The following is a 16,853-nucleotide window of genomic DNA, read 5'->3' as shown; positions in this document are numbered from 1 at the left end:
TCTTTCTGACTACAGAGCGGGCATGAAGCAGCTGTCACACGGCCCCACCTTACAGCATCAGACTGATGGGAGTTCAGGCTTGCGACTTACTCAGCAGACAGAAAATATTCACATTCAGCATACCCTGGCAGAAAAAAATTCTCTGGTATTTCCTTAGTGATATGCCACAAGTACAGTTCATTCTGTTTTTCAGAACTCCCTGGGCCTTTTTTAAGATTTTGGAACTATGATTAAACTCCAGGATCTCATAGGAAGTTTCACTCCCAAATAGTCTAATCTTTAAAGAACATCTTTAACGTAATTGTTTAAGCCAAGATTTTGAGCAAATTTTGAATAATCAAAAAAAAATAAGGATAAAATCTGGGTGTGGCAGTGCATGCCTGTAATCCTAGCACTCAGGAGTCTGAGGCAGGAGGATTGCTGTGAGTTCAAGGCCAGTCTGGGCTACATAGTGTGACCCAAACTCAAAAATTAGGAAAAAAACCCCCAAAAACCAAAAAAAAAAGGTGGAGTGGAAAGTTATTTACAAAATGATTTTAATCACTTAAATTATTTCAAAGTTTAAGCCATTTAGAATGATGTGCAACAAGCCAGGATCCCAGCTACTGTAGGCCAAGGCAGGAGGGTCTCAAGTTGGGGGCCAGCCTGGGGAACGCGAGCGAGCCAGACCCTGTCTCAAAGCGAAAATACAGAGGGCTGGGAAGCAGCTCGGTGCAGGGTGCTTGCCCACCTGGCGTGAGACCTCAGAGTGGCTGCCTGCCAGCACCGCAAGAACACAACGGGAAAGGGCCGAGACACGCACCGTACTCCTTCTCGTTGACTTCCGAGATGGGCTCCGAGATGACACTGCAGAAGGAGATGGCGCTGGCTGCGGACGGGTTCCGGGAGTGGCCCATGTGGTGCGGCACCTTCTTCACGTTCCTCAAGGCCTCCTCGGCCTGCTCCTGCTCCATGGCCGCCACCATGTCCTTGTACGCCTTCCTGGCCTCCTCCGTGAGCTCCACCAACTTATTAAATAGGCTCTGCACAGAAATGAGGGTGTGGGTCAAGTTTTCAGAAATGTGTTTTATTCCTGTTTTTAGCAATAAATATCTCTACCGTATTTCAAAATCTGAATGCAAACCACAGAACCTTACAAAACACTCTGAGCTGTTGTTTATCTGATTTTCCCAAGCCTGAGGACAGTGGATGCTAACCCTAGCCACTGCGTGTCATGTAGGAAAGTTCCTGGGAGTTATGGACTCAGCAGGCGCATTCTCCTCATGTGTCTGGCAGGGCACAGCTTCGGACTGGCTTGCTTCGTGCTGGTGGGCCAGAGAAGACGGCAGGCGGAGTTCAGGCCCTTGTGCCCTGCATGCCTTGGAGGGGCAGTGTGTGCCGTGGCTTTTAGACCAGCCGACGACTGAGGGTCTGGTGAAAGAAGATGACACCTTGCAGAGGCCTTGAGAAGCAGGGACAACATGAAAGTGAAGCCAGGGCATGCTGAGCGAAATGCCACAACCAGGAAGAAAGGCAGAGACAGAAGGAAAGCAGAGCATTTGGCTCGGGTGCAGAGTGGGGAGGCGTGCAAGGAAGCGATTGTGCTGGATGCTGCGGTACTGGGATGCACTAGGCCATGGTGTCCTGTGGCAGGGCGGTCACCCTCGGGAAGAACATGAAAAGCCCTCAGGGAGGTCTGGGATGCTGTGGGAAGGAGCTCACAAGACCAGAATGCTGACAGAAACCCCGCCAGTAAACACCAGACTCAGGAGGTTTCTGGTGGGAAGGACCAAATTGGCTACTGGACTCCAGATCACGTGTGTTATGCTCTGGTCGAAAATGTGTCTGCATTTCGCTTGTGTTCAGAGACTTTGCCTAAAACTGGGATTAAGGACAGTGCACTAATTTAATCTTGTAGAAGAAATTTTAAGGAAGTCTAATGTTGAGGTGGTGGCATGGCTACTGTCGGGAGCTCTTAGCCCAATCTGTATCGAGAATCAAGAGCAAAGAGCCCAGCAGAATGATTTAAAATGCTTTGAGTTAGGCCACAAAAGCTCTGTTAAAGTTTTGGACTGCAAATATGGAACAGAGGAGAAACTGGATGCTAAGAAGGAATAGGACAATAGAGGACTCCACCCTTTGCAGCTTCAGAGTTGCAAAGGTGAAAGACTTTGCTTTAAGAAGAAAGCCCCAGAGCACCATTTTCCAGAATGGTGGTTGCATACAAAGTTGTTCCTTGGGACTGGGTTCACAGTGTTCAGCAATCCAAGCACTCGACCCCTACACCCAAGAGAGAAGGAAGCCTGGCTACTGTCCAGGTGGCGGCAGACCCTGGCATCATCAACATGGCACTGGTTTTAGGCGCATGCAGAATGCAAAAGTTGTGGGGTCAGGAAGGCTTCCACTCAGATTTCAGAAGGAAGTCTGGGGGCCAGGCAGGGTTTCCCTGAGAGGACAGTGTGTGAAGCTTGAGTGTAAAGCCGAAGGTGCTGTGAAAACTCCAGAAGGCTGGAGAAGCCAGGAGCGTGGATCACCTCAGGAAAGCTACAAAGAATGAGCAAAGCCAGCCCAAGAGAGAAGCCATGGGAGCCAAAACCAACAGAAGTCCCACAGGGACGGAGCTGCCCAAGCCCTCTGGAGTTCACATCTTGCCACCGATTGCCCCTGGATGCTGGACATGGAACTTAATGTTTGCCTGGCTGGATTTTAGACTTGCTTTGGTCCCATTCCTTTCTATACCCCTATTTGGGATGGGAATGTTTATCTTGTGCCATTCTATGTTGGAAGAGTTTAACTTTCTTTTTCTTTTTTTGGTACCGGGGATCAAACTCAGGATCTTGCGGTTTAGAGGCAGGCGCCAAAACCACTGAGCTAAATCCCCGGCCAAGAGTTTAACGTTCTTTTCATTTATACAGGGGCTCGAAACTAAGAGTTTGCCTTAAATCTCAGAGGAGACTTTGGACTTGGACTTTTCAGCGATGCTGAAACTGTTAGGACTTTGGCAACTCCTAGAGACCGACTCAATGCCTTCTGTGTAAAGGGACAGGCATAAACCTTTTGGGGTCCAGGAGCAGAATGTTATAGCTAGTGTCTAGATTTTCCCCCAAAGCCTTATGTGGTCTTAAGTGGGGCTTTTTAGAGGTGGTGGGATTACGGTGTGAGGATGTGGAGTAAAGGTGTGATATGGAGATTAAGAATGTGGATAATGGGAGCTCCACCCTGGGTGTGGGTGGTATCAATCAGAGTACAGCCTGGATAAAACCCACAGGAGCAGAAAGAAGCCAGGTGGCCACTGCTGCTGGTTTCTGCCTCCTGCCTGCTGTTTCTGCTCTGCCACACCCTCTGCCGGGCCCTGGAGCCTGCTGACTATGGACTGAAACCTCTACAAACTGTGACCAGGATAAAACTTTCCTCCTTTATCTTTGGGTGCCGAGTATTCTGTCCCAGCAACTAGAAAAGTAGTAAGACATCTGGGAAGAGAGGAAATGGCCTGCCAATGATCTCACAAAGTAGCTGGGAATCAACTTCATAACAAACAGCCCTTGAAATATGGTGGGCCTACAGGCATCACTGTCATGGTGTCACTGCCTATGGCAAGCTGTGCTAGCCAACTGCCAGAGGAGCAGGTGTTATGGGTGCGATCTATTCTGCCAAATAGGTGCAGGCCTTTCATTTTCTAAAGGATAATTCCTTCAATTAAAGAATTTGTTTTTCTCGACTCCTAGAAAACAAAATGTAGACTAAAAAAAAGACTAAAGAAATTATTTTGCATTATATTATATTGGCCATCTTCAATTAGCAGTTAAATAAATTACCAAGTACTACACAGTTGAGCATAAAAGACAAAAACCACTACGGCACAAATAGGAAACTAAGCCTTTCAAAAGCTGCAGGGTTCACCTATGTCAATGTTTTCACCACTACAAAGGAAATACAATGCTCAAGAGCTTCCATTAACCCTTTGAGTCCTCATTCACTTTAAGCACTTTAGCACAGAATTGCCATGTGTCAACAGAAAATGCGCTCCGTGTGGAAGTGGGGGAGCGAGAGTAAGCACGGCCCGAAATTCTCACCTCAGCACCGAAGTAGTTGAAGATCCCCACTACACTGACAGGAACCAGCTTGTTCACGCAGCGCCCTAGAGCTTTCCTCCCAAGGGCAAACACGAAAGGGATTTCTTGCTCCCGTGCCATGGCTATAACATTGTAGAGCGCCTCGTCCAGGCCACCTGAGGGAGCAGCACATGGACGCTCCAGTTAGTCCCTTCCTCAGCGAGCGGAGCCAACCCGGCCACGGCTCGGCCACAGCACCGGCCGCAGCAGAGGAGTCAACGGATGCCCACGGCACCAAGGCTGTCATGGACGGCCTCCTGCTGGTGTATCACACAGATATGCAGCTTGCTCTCTCCCCAACTAAAATTCCCAACTTCTTCAACACCAGAACTTTTGTCTTTCCATAGTGATCAGCAGAGTAGGAGTAAACTTTCAAGGTAAGCCAGGCCTGTGAGTAATCCTAGCACTCTGAGAGTCTGAGACAAGAGGATCCCAAGTTCGAACTTGCCTGGGCAACTCAGTGATGACCTCCGTCTCAAAGTAAAACATAAAGGGCTGAGGACATACATTAGCTCACTGGAAAGGTCCCTCGTTCAAACGCCAGTACCACAGTAAAAATGTGTATATGGATAAATATGTATATACAATTTAACAAGCATTATGAAGAAATTATTTAAAATTGTTAATAGCACCTAACTTCTTTTTCTAACCTTTCGGCTCAGGTAGTGATCTACACAGTGCAGGGCACAGAGCACACGCAGCTGGCTACGCGGGGACTTCTCCAGGGCTACATGGTGCATCTGTCTCGCCCAGGCCACCTCAAGTGGCTGCTCAGGGGAAAAAGACCAATGAGGACAAGTGTCACAGCATGGGGCCTCCGCATGGGACTGCTAACTTTGGACACAAATCTATTCTACAAGTGGGGCACAGACCCTTGCATCTTTTCAAGAGGAGAGGGCTATCAAAGAAAGGTAACATAAGAAATGCAAAGGCAGATGTATCAGAGATAAAGAAACGCAGCCTGACTGGCCCCTACTCTGGTCACAGCGAGGGGACACTGGACAGACCCAGGGGAAACCCTTCACCAGTATTAAAACACGAGGGTTTTACGATCCAATCTCAATGATCCTACCTCATCTGAGGTATTGAAAGATTTCATTTTCTTTTCTCAAGCACAATATTTTGTTCTAAAACTATACTCCTCAGAGCAGATGCTTCTTTAATTTAAAAATCTCTTGCAATTCCATCAAGCAGGCCTCAGAGTGGGGCAGAAGCAGGGTGAAGCAGAGTGTACATGCCTTTGGACTGAATCTTCTCACAGTTGGGAGAGATGATGACGCACTTGATCTTGTTCAGCTTCATGTGCTTGGTGACCTCCCGCAGCCCCATGACCAGCCGGCGCCGGGCCTTGGCCCGCGTGGGGTCCTTCTGGTAGACCCGCTCCTGGAAGCTGACCAGCTCCTGGAGGAGGAGCGTCACACACTCATCGATCTCTTTGGAGAGAACCTGATTGCAGTACCTGTGAGGGAACAACAGCTGATTCCTCTCAAAGCATGCTCCTGCAGCTACACAAGGACATCAGGAAAATGTCTTTATGAGAAAGTACATCCAGTAAGAGGTCTCTGTGGAAAGTCAAGTCCTCGAAAATTCTAAATTCTCCAGGTGGGTAGAAAAACAGAAGAGTGGTACAGACTACCTTTTACTGAATATCAACAATCCGGCTTTTAGTAAAGAATAGGTCAACTTCAGGGAAGTACTACCTAAGCTCCCAATTATTAAATTTCTAAAGCCAAATGTTGCCCTGCTATGAGACAAAAACAAATAAAATGTTTCTGGTAAAGAGATACAAAGTTGGCCGGGGATTTAGCTCAGTGGTTCTGCTGCCTACCTCACAAGCGCCAAGCACAAGGTCCCGAGTTCGATCCCCGGTACCAAAAAAAAAAGAAAAAAAAGATACAAAGTTATGTCATTCCAATGACTTCTAAAGGTGCTTCTGGTAGGAAAGAAATACAACTTCTAACTGAATGTCTCAACACCAACCCTCCACCCTCTAAGCCTGGACAATTTCCGAGCATTTCTCAACCACAAAGTATTAGGAAGAGGCCTCTGAAAACTAGAGCTTTGGAGGATGAACTCAACAGTTCAACTAAAGCCCAAACCAAGGAAGGAGGCCTTGAGGTGGAAGTCACATGCTTGTATGTCAGACAAAGCTCCTGAAAGGGCCCTCTGTGAGTCACGGACAGCTATGCTGTGAACAGCAGGAAGGCAGCAGGTGTGAGGTCATTGTGACCCTGACTCTCCAAGGAGAAAGTCACCCACGGCCCTGATTTCTGTATGTTCTTCCCATCTTTTTTCATCCTCATCCTTCATCTTCACCATAAGCAGGTATTAAACAAGGAGACTTGGTTAACTTTATCTAGCAATAACTAGGCAAGCAAATTCAAATTTTTAAGTTTTATGCTGGGAAAATCTAGGCCTGACTTTCTTCATTACAAAAAACACTGTGCTGGGAATGTCTTTGTGAACAACGCTTAAATACATAAAAGTATGGCACTAATTCAGAAGAGAAGGTATAACTGGACGGGCTGGGAAAGGATGAACTGTAATACAGTATTCAAAATTAGAACATCAGCAACACAATTGTCTTCCTTTTTCCTTTCAAGCTATTTCAGATATATGTAACATTTTATCCTTCAGTGGCTCCACATCTGTTATTTGACATTTAATTAACTTCTCAAAGCTAGGCAAGAAGTATTCACACAAAAACAATGGAATAAGGAAAAGGAACAGAACCAACATGGTTTGGACTCTCACAAATTCTACACACTCTCACCCTGGGATTCCTTTGTATGTCATTTTTAAAGGGAAAACCAGTTCACCACACAAATGTTACAATTCCTAAAATATTTCACAGCAATAACTGTTAAAGGTGATTCACAGATGGGATATCATATTGTGTGACTAATTATCTCAATTCTAAAACTCAGCAGCTTAAAAACAAATAGTTTGAGTTGGTGTGCAGGTCAGTGGTAGAGCTCTTGCCTAGTGCAAGGCCCTGGGTTGAAAGAAAATACAATAAAAAGCTTTATGTAGTAGGCGCATTTCACGTAACAAGGTCTTAGAAGCCTCGTTCATGTTATTAATGGGTCAGAGGGATTTTTAAAGGTCCAATAATATATTCCACAAAGCAGAAGCATCTAAAAAGGGAAGAACACATAGAATAACATTTCATATCTAAGATGCACAAGGCCAGGTTTCTTGAACAGAAACACTGATGGATAGCGAGTGCATTCATTGTTCGATAGCCCTGCCCCAAGGCTGAAGAAGAGAACGCTCCATACATAACAAAGCCCGCTGTTCAACAGTCAAAGGACCTGGGCACCCCACCTGGCAGCTCACCTCGCCAGGGCACGATGACAATTCACAACTATGATCAAGACTCTTACACTGCGCAATCTGAGGGATGTGGGGAAAACTTACTCTCTAAATCTTTTGCTGTGGATCTTGGTTATTGTGGATGATGCCATTGGGCTGCCTATGCCGGAACTCGCTGGAGAGCCCTGGGACACGGGCGTCATGCAGTACGGAGAGTTCTGACTTGCTGGGGAGAGCGAGGTATCGCTGGGCATGCTCAGTCCATTATCTGTGCAGACAGGGGACAGGGGAAAGAATCCAGACTGAAAGGCTGGACAGCACCGTGCTGACTCACACAATCCAAACCGCAGCTGTCTTTGGGTCACAAGCTAACGAGCTGGGCATTTTTCCTATCACAAACAAACACTTCTCATACTCCACAAAATTTAAGACTTCCTAATATCTACTAAATTATACCTTAGAAACAGAAAGAGAAAAAAACAAGCAAAGCCTGGAAGTCTCCAGAGATGAGAACAAGCGAAATTATCCACATGTGTTTCCAGGGGATGTCGTTAAGAACAAGGGTGCTGGCTTCAGCAGCACATCTACTGACTGAGAACAAAGGCCTACCCTGTTACTATGGCGTTATCATCTCTGCTTCCCCACCTACTTCTCAGCAATCTCTCCTTTCTCTTCTAGCTTCGGACAGAGTCTTCCTGCTTGCGCCCTGCACCCCTCCTGGTCCTGCAGGCTTCCACAGCCAGCTCAGGCCACCGTCTCCGGACTACTGTGTCAGCCCCTCAGTTACGCTTCTTCCTGGAACAGCCAAACTCAGGCCGGGAGCTCCTGTCTGCAAAGCAACACACCTCCCTGCCCTCCTGCTGGACTGTGAGCTCGTGATGGCAGGAACCCACCTCCCCACTCCCACTGGTTACTACGCACACGTGGGAGACATTCACTGCACCCTGTGGAGAATGGATCCACACGAATTAAGGGGGTCCTATTAGGTTGAGAATAAAGGGGAATCTGCACCTAACATGTCTAGGTGAATGACCCTTAGAGGTGAATGCACTTTCCTAAAAATAGGGAAACAACGCTGCTTAATCTATGTATAAATCAGACTTAAACGTACCAGACTGTGTGTGCTGGGTACTTACCATCTGGGTTGAATCTTCTCTGCTGGAATCATATGTGCTCACTGCTGACTGGGGTGAAATCTTTATTAACCAACTATGCTCTGCCTTGTAATTCTATGCTCACTGTGCATATGTATTAATTTCCCAAAAGCAAAAAAGAAAATCAACAAAATGACTCAATGAAGAAGACCCCTATAAAGAAAGGTACCGAATACTGTTCCAGATGTAGGACAAAATAAAAAGAATCATGAGTCCCAGAAGTGAGCTCATGTACTATTGAGCTCTTAATTTTTTTTGAGACAGGGTCTTGCTCTATTTTTTTTTTTGGTACCGGGGAGCAAACTCGGGTCCTTGCGCTTGCGCAGCAGGCAGCGAAACCACTGAGCTAAATCCCCGGCCCATCTTGCTCTATTTTCTCTCGGGGGTAGGGGTGAGACAGGGTCTCACTGCACAGCTCAGGCTGGCCCTGAATTCAGTGTGTAGCCCACACTGGCCTCCTGAACAGTAGGATCACATACGCACCAGCAGGCCCAGCTGAGACCTTAACTCTGAAGGTTTGTAACAATTCCAGCTTGAAGCCTCCAAGGGAACACACACCTACCATGAAACACGCGCCCCACGTTAGCCATCTCCCTGCCAAAGCACACTGAGAAGAAACCACTTTCAAACCTAAAGAAAATTCCATAAAATATGGAGCTCAACCTCCAATTAGCGGAAGTAGTGACGGCTTCCCTATCCTTCCAAACGCTGAGCCAAGAGTGTCCAGCTCCCGGCTCAGGGGCTGAGTGTGGGCCTGGCCAGCTGGTGCGGCGACCCCTCCGGACTGTCAGCCTGCGACTCCATGCTTGGGGACACCTTGTGACCACACAGTCCAGAGCAGGAGGCTTTGCGGGGCGGGTGCAGGCAGCGGCACTCCACCCTGCACCCGGCCAGCAGAACTGAAAGTGGAAGGGTCAGATGCTGAGTGTGGTGCCGCCCGGCCCGGCCGGGAGGACGAAGAGACTGCGCACACAGCTTCCCCACCTCTCCGTTGTGCGCCTGCAACGGCAGCTGCACAGGTTCTTTTCTTCATTGAACTTGGCCTTGTTTTGTAAAATAGTAACTTAAAATGTTTCTACTAGCTGTGGTGTAGTACAGAAAGCACAAAAAAATGCACTGAATAGTTTTTGGTCATGTTGTTATAATTACATACATAATACCACTAATACTAGAAAAATAAATGGTTGCTTATTCATTTTTGAAAGGTACAGATTTGCAATCAATCAACTCAAAACTTTGGCCCTGTCCCTTCAGTGGACATTTGTAAGACCAGGCTTCCCAGAGGAAACCATCCTTGCCTCCCAATCACACCTTCAAGGCACTGCTGTGCGTCTGTGTGTCTGTGTGTGTCTCTCTCCCCCACCTTGGTGAGCCGTCCTTCTGGCAGGCCTGAGCTGCAGCGCAGGGTCACTCACAGGAGGGAGCCCCCCGAGACTAAAGCCCAACACTGCCCTTTGGCAGCAAATGCACTGGGACAGGAGTACCAGTGCAGTACACAAAGAGTGCAATTAGGGCAAACATTTCTGACCAGCACCTGGAGAACTAAGAACCGCAACCACTTCCATCAAAGCGGACGCTGTCGTGTTAGTTTCCAAAATGGTCAAACACCCGGCTAACTTCATGCTTCTGGGGCCCGTTTCTAGTCCTCACATCCATGAATGGTGTCACACGTTCTATGTGAGGACCAGCCCCGAGGCTGCACTGCCCTGGGGGCCCCAGTCCTTACCTTCCTGGGAGGGGCCCTCCTCCGGAGAGTCGTCCATCAAATCTAAAGGTGCTTCTGTCGGCTCCTCGGCTCCCAAAAGACTGTGGTCCACAGCTAAACGGCCCTTCTTTTCCTCTCTCTCTTTCAAAATAACCTGAAAGTCATTACAGCAGTCTTAACTGATCGCTCTTCAACCCTGTAGTAGACAACTGCAACGTACAGCAGACCCTCAAGTTACGACCAGCCTGACATATGAACAACTTGGGTTAGGTGAATAGAAGATTCATCTGCCTCTTGTTATCTATGGCATGTACCCAGGTGAGTGTCCAGATCTCAGCTATACTGACTTACAACCAACTTGAGTTAACAACCAGCCCTCAGGAACCAATCAAGGTCATAAGTCATGGTGCACTGTATCTGACACAGAGGTGTGGTCCTACACACAAATGCAGACCCGGGGATTGTAGGTGGCTGTGTGTTTGCTTGGCTATGCAGAAACTGGCCCCAAAATGATAAAGTAAGTTCAGGCACCGGAAGCTGAAGAAAATACGGTACCAAAATAAAGAGAGGCTTGAGAATAGACAGTATCAAATCACATCTACTGTACTTCATTCTTTAAATCTTATTTGATAAACTGAATTTCCAAAAAATGATGTAAGAGTTCATTTGATTTACATTTCACTTTTCAACTATGTAGACATGGGTTACTGCATTCTAAGAACTGGGAGTTGACCGAGCATGTAGCTCATCCTCAGTTTACAGGTAACGAAGAAGAGGATAAAAATGTTTGGCTAAACTATGTACAGTGGACAGCATGCAATGAGGTTTGTACTAAGATCTACAGCTGGGCTGGGGGCTGTAGCTCATCTGCAGGATGCTTGCCTGGACTTGGTTGAGCCCCTAGGTTCAACCCCCAGGACTACAAAACAAGACCAAAAAACCAACAAACAAGCGAAAACAACCAACCAAATCCAGGGCTTTTGGATATGAAATGTTTAAGAGGTTTTTTTAAAACCTTATAGAAAAACTTCATTCTCTAGGACCTTGTTCTAGACAGAAAGGCCATCATAATGCTGATGATATGCCCATTTTGAATTAACTACTCACTATAAAGATGCACATCCATGAATACTTCACAGTAGTCTGGTGGCTAAAACACCACAACTCAACTGGAAAAACAGACTTAAGCCTTTCATATATCCCATAAGGCAAAAGATTACAGATTTGGTTTACCTTTTTAAGTGCTGTGGGTCGCTTAAGCTTTGCAATTTCCTTCTCTTTCCCTTTTTTTGCTTTAGAGGAAGTAATCTCCAAAGAATTAAAGGATGTCAAACAGGGCTGACTTTTGGTTAAAGTTTTTTTGGTAGTAGAGTCTTTAGTGTGGCAAGAAGCTGTGGTAACCACTAGAAACAAACAAGAACATTACTACTGCAATTTTACTGCACAGCCAGCTCCACGTACTTTCAAACTTCCCAATGATAAATCTATAAAAACATCCCCTTCCCGTGGAAAAAGCAGACACTGGGAGAGAGGAGAGCAGGGCCAGCTGGGCGGCGCCCCTGACACAGCCCTGCCCACGGGCCAGCGTCCTGATTCCACTCTGCCGGCATGGGAGTCCTGCAACTTGGCTTCCGTTGGAACCATTCTACTGCGAGGTTTCCAGACTCGGCACCTCTCCGACTGCTACGCAGCCTGCTATTTATTTCTCTCTACAGACACCTTCACAGCTGTCACCCCTTTCAGAGGGGTGATACTAGAGATCGGCCCCGGTCTTCCCGCTGAGCTACATCCCTCAGGCTGGGCTCAAACTTTCAATCCTCCTGCCTCTGCGTCCCAGAGGGCTGTGCCGCCACGCCCCAGCTCCCTCTCCTCACATTGTCCTGTGGATGAAGAGTGGCGGCCCATCCTCAGCTGACTCTTGGCACCACTCTGAGAGCACTTCTGAGTGTCCTTCCACGTCCTGCAGCAGGTGACCTCGCCTGTCCCCTTAGCAGGGGAGGAGGCGCAGACCCCTCTGCAACCCGGCCTCCGCCGCAGGCTGCTCCTGACACTGTCCCGGTCCACAACACACATGGCCTGGACGCCCAGGAGAATGCATCTGCACACCTCCCTGCTCGCTCTGGCATCTGACAGCAGGTGCAGCCCCACTGCAAATCCGCTCCCTGCCCTCTGTGACGTTCCAGTCTCTTCTCTCACAGTGCTGAGAATCAACCCAGGGCTTGTGCACGCCAGGCAAGCCCTGACCACTGAGTGGAGTCCAGGCCCCAAGTCAGCTTTTCCTGGTTCTTCTTGTTTTGGTCCTGGAATCTGAACATCCTACGGTTTTACCCCAGAGTACCCTTTCCCTGATGCCACAGCGGCCAGACACCTGGTGACGACTGCACTAACCCACATCCAGGACTGCACAGGGACGGGCAACCACGAGCCGGGCCGGGCCTCAGCCCTTCCTCCTCTGGGGCCAGCTCCTCCGCACCACACGCTCCAGGCACGGGGTGTGATCTGTGGCTGGTCCCCACGCCCCACCCGCATAACCCTACCCGTTGCTTACACCTCTGCAACTGGAACCACATTCTCTTTTTCTTGAACTTCGAAATAGTTTTCTTTAAAATCCACACTTTCTGCTTTAAATGCTGATGATGTGCTGAGTTCACTCTCTCCTCTTCCTCTTCCCTCTCCTGGTACGAGGCTGCACCCCCAGCCCTTTTGTTACTTTTTATTTGAGGTAGGGTCTCAGTAAGTTACTCAGGCTGGCCTCAAGCCTACACTTTTCCTGCTTTCTCCATGTCAAGCATACACACTCCCTCCGCAGCCCATTCCAATGGCATCTTACGCACTCATTTCTAACCCTTCCCCACCTCCCCGTCACAGAAATCACTCTCTCCTGCCAGTCCAGGCACTCTGCCCGTACTTTCCTCGGGTACTGGTCTGGTCAGCTGTCTCCCTCCATGTGTCTTCCTCTCCCGCCAGATTGTAAACCTCTCGAACAAAAGTGTATTTTGACCACGTCTGTAATCCCAACAGCTCCTAACAGAACACTCTGCACACAGAGATGCGTATTCATACTTTCATAAGTTAGCATCTGTAAATGAATCAAAACTGAAGTGACAAGACAGGTTACCCAGCTCTGCACCCCCATGGTATCATTCACAGGAGCTGAGAGCCCAGGTTCTCGGGTGCTGCACCCACATCTTCCCATTCTCTCCCCTCCAAAAGGGAGGTGCTGTCACCACCCCCATTTCCTGTTAGGGAACAGAAGCACAGGAAAGCCAGGCAACTTCCCAAAGAAACATAGGGAAGAGCAGGTTGCAAACTCACACGCCCTGCACCCCTAGCCCCTTGCTTTAGCGACCAGGCCAGGGCCCCTCACCTGGGAAGACAGAGGGCACTGCTGCATGCCCATCTCAACCGCACACGCTGAGGCTTGGCACACACTCCATACTGCCTTTTGTAAGTCACTGTGCAGTTTATACTGGATTGGTAGCTAGCTACAGATGTAAAGACTTAGCACATAAGCTTACAGTTATACACAGCTACTTATCTTCCCGTCCAATCAACAGTCCCTTTACATGGGAACAGAACAGACAGGAAATCCAACCTGCCTCTCAGTATCTGTGCTTTTTATTGATGTCTTTCCTTTCCTTCTACCCTATTCCTCAACCACTAAAACAAAGACTAAGGAAATCAGTGAGTGCATTAGGACTGTGGAGAACACTAAATCTGCCAAGGTTTGTTAGAACAGTAATCGCTGTCTCAGGACAAAGCCAGGTCATTCTCTACATACACACACACACACACACACAAACACACACACACACACACACATGCACGCACAGTTTGATCACAACTTCTGCTGCCATTTACTTTCATTTGGGTCACTGAACAATTAAGAGAGCCAAATCGCTTGATTTTTCTTTTAACCTTTGAAGAAGAAAAAAATAGGGTTGGTTCAAAATGCACACCAAGGGACGTTTAAGCAGAGACCTGAGGGACCGAGGGAACAAACAATGCTGACTTCCAGGGAAGCCGCACTCCAGGAAAGGAAGAGCGAGCTGAGATGATGGCTAGAGTGTGGGGGAGGGGGGTGACGACGCAGCAGCGCTAACGTGGCAGGGTCATGAGTGTCAGGGGAGAAGGGGGACAGGGACAGGAACGTGTGGCCTCAGGCAGGGCTCTGGCTCTGCTCCAAAAGGCGAGGAGTTATCAGAGGGTTCTGAGCCATGCGGTGATTCAACCTGGCTCATACCTCAAAAAGCTCCCTCTTTCTGAGACCAGCTGGGGACCAGGGCGGGCAGTGGGCAGAAGCACGCTGCACTGATGGGACTGCTGGGCCGGGAAAGGGGTGCTGAGTACATAGGACAGGTTTTCAGGGCAGAACAGATGTGCTGATGGTGAAGCCTGAATGTACAGAGAAGGGACACAGACAATTTCAAGGCTTGTGGTTTGAGCCGACTTCACACGCACATGCACACACACGCACAGACTGACGATACCCACAACACACTGCCAAGGCCAGACAGGGAACGCCGAGACTCCCTCTCTCACCCGTGCATGAGAGAGGTCTGGTGTTGGTGATCTGCCGGGCCTTCATTGCTTGCTGCTGTTTCTCCAGAGCTGCTAACATGTCTCCTAAATCCAGCTGCACGGGGGTTTTGGTTTTTTTTCCAGCTGCTTTTGATAAGGCTTCCTGCAGGGTCAATACGAGAATGTTTGCGTTCTGTCACAGTGTGAAAGCGTGGCAAGTTACCATGACTCCTATCTGTCCCGCCAAACCTGGCAATAAACCATCACAACTGCTCAAAGAAATGACTACGGACCTGTAATTTTTTTTGCTCCATACTTATTTCTGAATACTCTTGAGCTGTGGCGAGAGCTGCTGCTAAAGCTTTCTTCTTCTGACTTTTTGCACGTTTAGGGACGGAGGTGGTGATGGGAATCGGGGTCTGAACGATGTTGATCGGTGAGTTTTCAGGTAAGTCGTCCAGCTATGGTAGGCAGAGAAAGGCGTCTGTTAGTGACCTTGTAAGGCTCCTGGTAAGAAACGGCGATGCAGAAGGCGGGACCTGACTGAGAAGCTGGACCGTTGCAGACAGGGGAATAAGGGACAGCAGCAGCAGCAGAACGCAACACGTGGTGCTTCTCTGGATCCTTGATTGAAGAAAAGTAAAATCCTTCAAAGAAAAATTAACAACGGAAGAATCTCTGCAGAGAATTAAGGGCATTTTCTTCTCTAGTTTTGGGACTGTGAATTTCACAGGAAAGTATCTTATTTTGGCTATCTTAAAAAGAAATTAAAGGTAAGTGCTAAACCTACTGTTTCCTGCAACCACGCTGCGCTGCTTATCTTTTTAAAAAGAGTCACTTACTACTTTTGAAGAGAGTTTCTGTTGAATATTCTCATCCTGAGCATTGCTGTGCTCATTCAGTTCTTGAAACCCATCTTCATCCTGAAACAGTTCATGTTAAGTGAAGTTTGGTGAAAAAGGCTCATGGTAAAGTCCTAAGAAAAACTTTTTACACTGCTTAGAAACAATAAAAAATAGAGAAAGACTTTTTTTTTTTGAGGGGGAGACTTTTTTGTAGTCTACTGCTAAACTATTTAAAAGCAGTCTTAAGAAGGAAACCTCATTTCTCACGTGTAAACCTAGCCAACTTAATTGGTTTAGCATGCAGGCATATCTACCTATGTCAGCCTTTGGATTCCAGGGTCCTTTTCCATTTCTATTTCTAATTCTTCCCTAAGACGAGGAGATAACTGAGAGTGAATCAAACCAGATTTTATCACAGTCAGGCCATTTGGAAAAGACTTCAGTTTAATATAAATTTTATTAATATATTCCCTATCTCACACTACTACATAAAATTGGAATGTTAAAAGTTTAAAAGTTGAAAAAAAAACCCTTTTCTATCCAAATTAATTTCCTACCCAGCATCCTCCTTTACACTGAAAATTATATCTAATATCTTTAATGAAATGTAAGTACAGAACCATCACACAGCTAAGTGTATTTAATAAAACTGCCAAATCTAGATATTAAAACTATTCTTGATAGAATGATTGAGATGAACTTAAGTCCCCTGGGTCAACTATGAAGCTCATCTAACATATTCTCCATTTCTCTCCAGTTTAATCTCCAAATATTAAACTATTTTATAGAATCTATGATCCAACCAAAATGAGTTGCACAAATGTTACCAGAGATGTCTGTTACACCAAATTCTGCTTGTTCGTTCAAAGCCATTCTGAATATTGTTCTTCCCTGCCACAGACCCAGTGGTCTTGCCTCTGCTCCCAGCTCCACTTCAGTCGAGTGTCCTGGGGGTGACCGTGTGCTACCACTCGGGACACACCCACCCCCGCCCCTGGCTGCCAATGCAGACTGGTGCGTTGCGGAGCATGTGACGTAACTGTCTGCCTTTACAGAAAACAGTCTTCTTTCTCCTCCTCCCAGAGTCTCTTGAGTAGCAGCGCAAATAACTACACTGAACTATGCCAATCTGAAAAGCCTCGTGCATGGACCAAAAACAACAAAAAGGGAGAAAAATGTCTCACACTGGAGGAAGTCCAGGTGAATAAGTTTACCTGTACAC

At 47.4% G+C, this 16,853-nt stretch overlaps 1 protein-coding gene across 7 annotated transcripts in view; it reads right to left on the bottom strand.

Annotated features, from left to right (window-relative positions):
- Positions 1-16,853, bottom strand: part of Secisbp2l (SECIS binding protein 2 like) — a 45,887-nt gene that overhangs the window by 6,113 nt on the left and 22,921 nt on the right. For 4 of the 7 annotated variants that reach the window (XM_087181008.1, XM_087181004.1, XM_087181010.1 and 1 more), the window contains 10 exons: positions 15,629-15,709; positions 15,080-15,247; positions 14,808-14,949; positions 13,174-13,302; positions 11,499-11,668; positions 10,287-10,419; positions 7,512-7,674; positions 5,330-5,550; positions 4,053-4,207; positions 803-1,022 (listed from right to left, as the gene is read on the bottom strand). In XM_087181008.1, the coding sequence (XP_087037134.1) occupies positions 803-1,022; positions 4,053-4,207; positions 5,330-5,550; positions 7,512-7,674; positions 10,287-10,419; positions 11,499-11,668; positions 13,174-13,302; positions 14,808-14,949; positions 15,080-15,247; positions 15,629-15,709 (1,582 nt within the window). The remainder of the gene's footprint in view (positions 1-802; positions 1,023-4,052; positions 4,208-5,329; positions 5,551-7,511; positions 7,675-10,286; positions 10,420-11,498; positions 11,669-13,173; positions 13,303-14,807; positions 14,950-15,079; positions 15,248-15,628; positions 15,710-16,853) is intronic. The other 3 variants (XM_004835439.4, XM_004835438.4, XM_087180999.1) reach the window with 1 other exon arrangement.

This window comes from Heterocephalus glaber, unplaced genomic scaffold (assembly GCF_053883595.1).
Source record: "Heterocephalus glaber isolate CG9 unplaced genomic scaffold, H.glaber_assembly_v1.0 deba00000122, whole genome shotgun sequence".
NCBI lineage: Eukaryota > Metazoa > Chordata > Mammalia > Rodentia > Bathyergidae > Heterocephalus > Heterocephalus glaber.
This window is presented reverse-complemented; position numbering and strand designations above follow the sequence as displayed.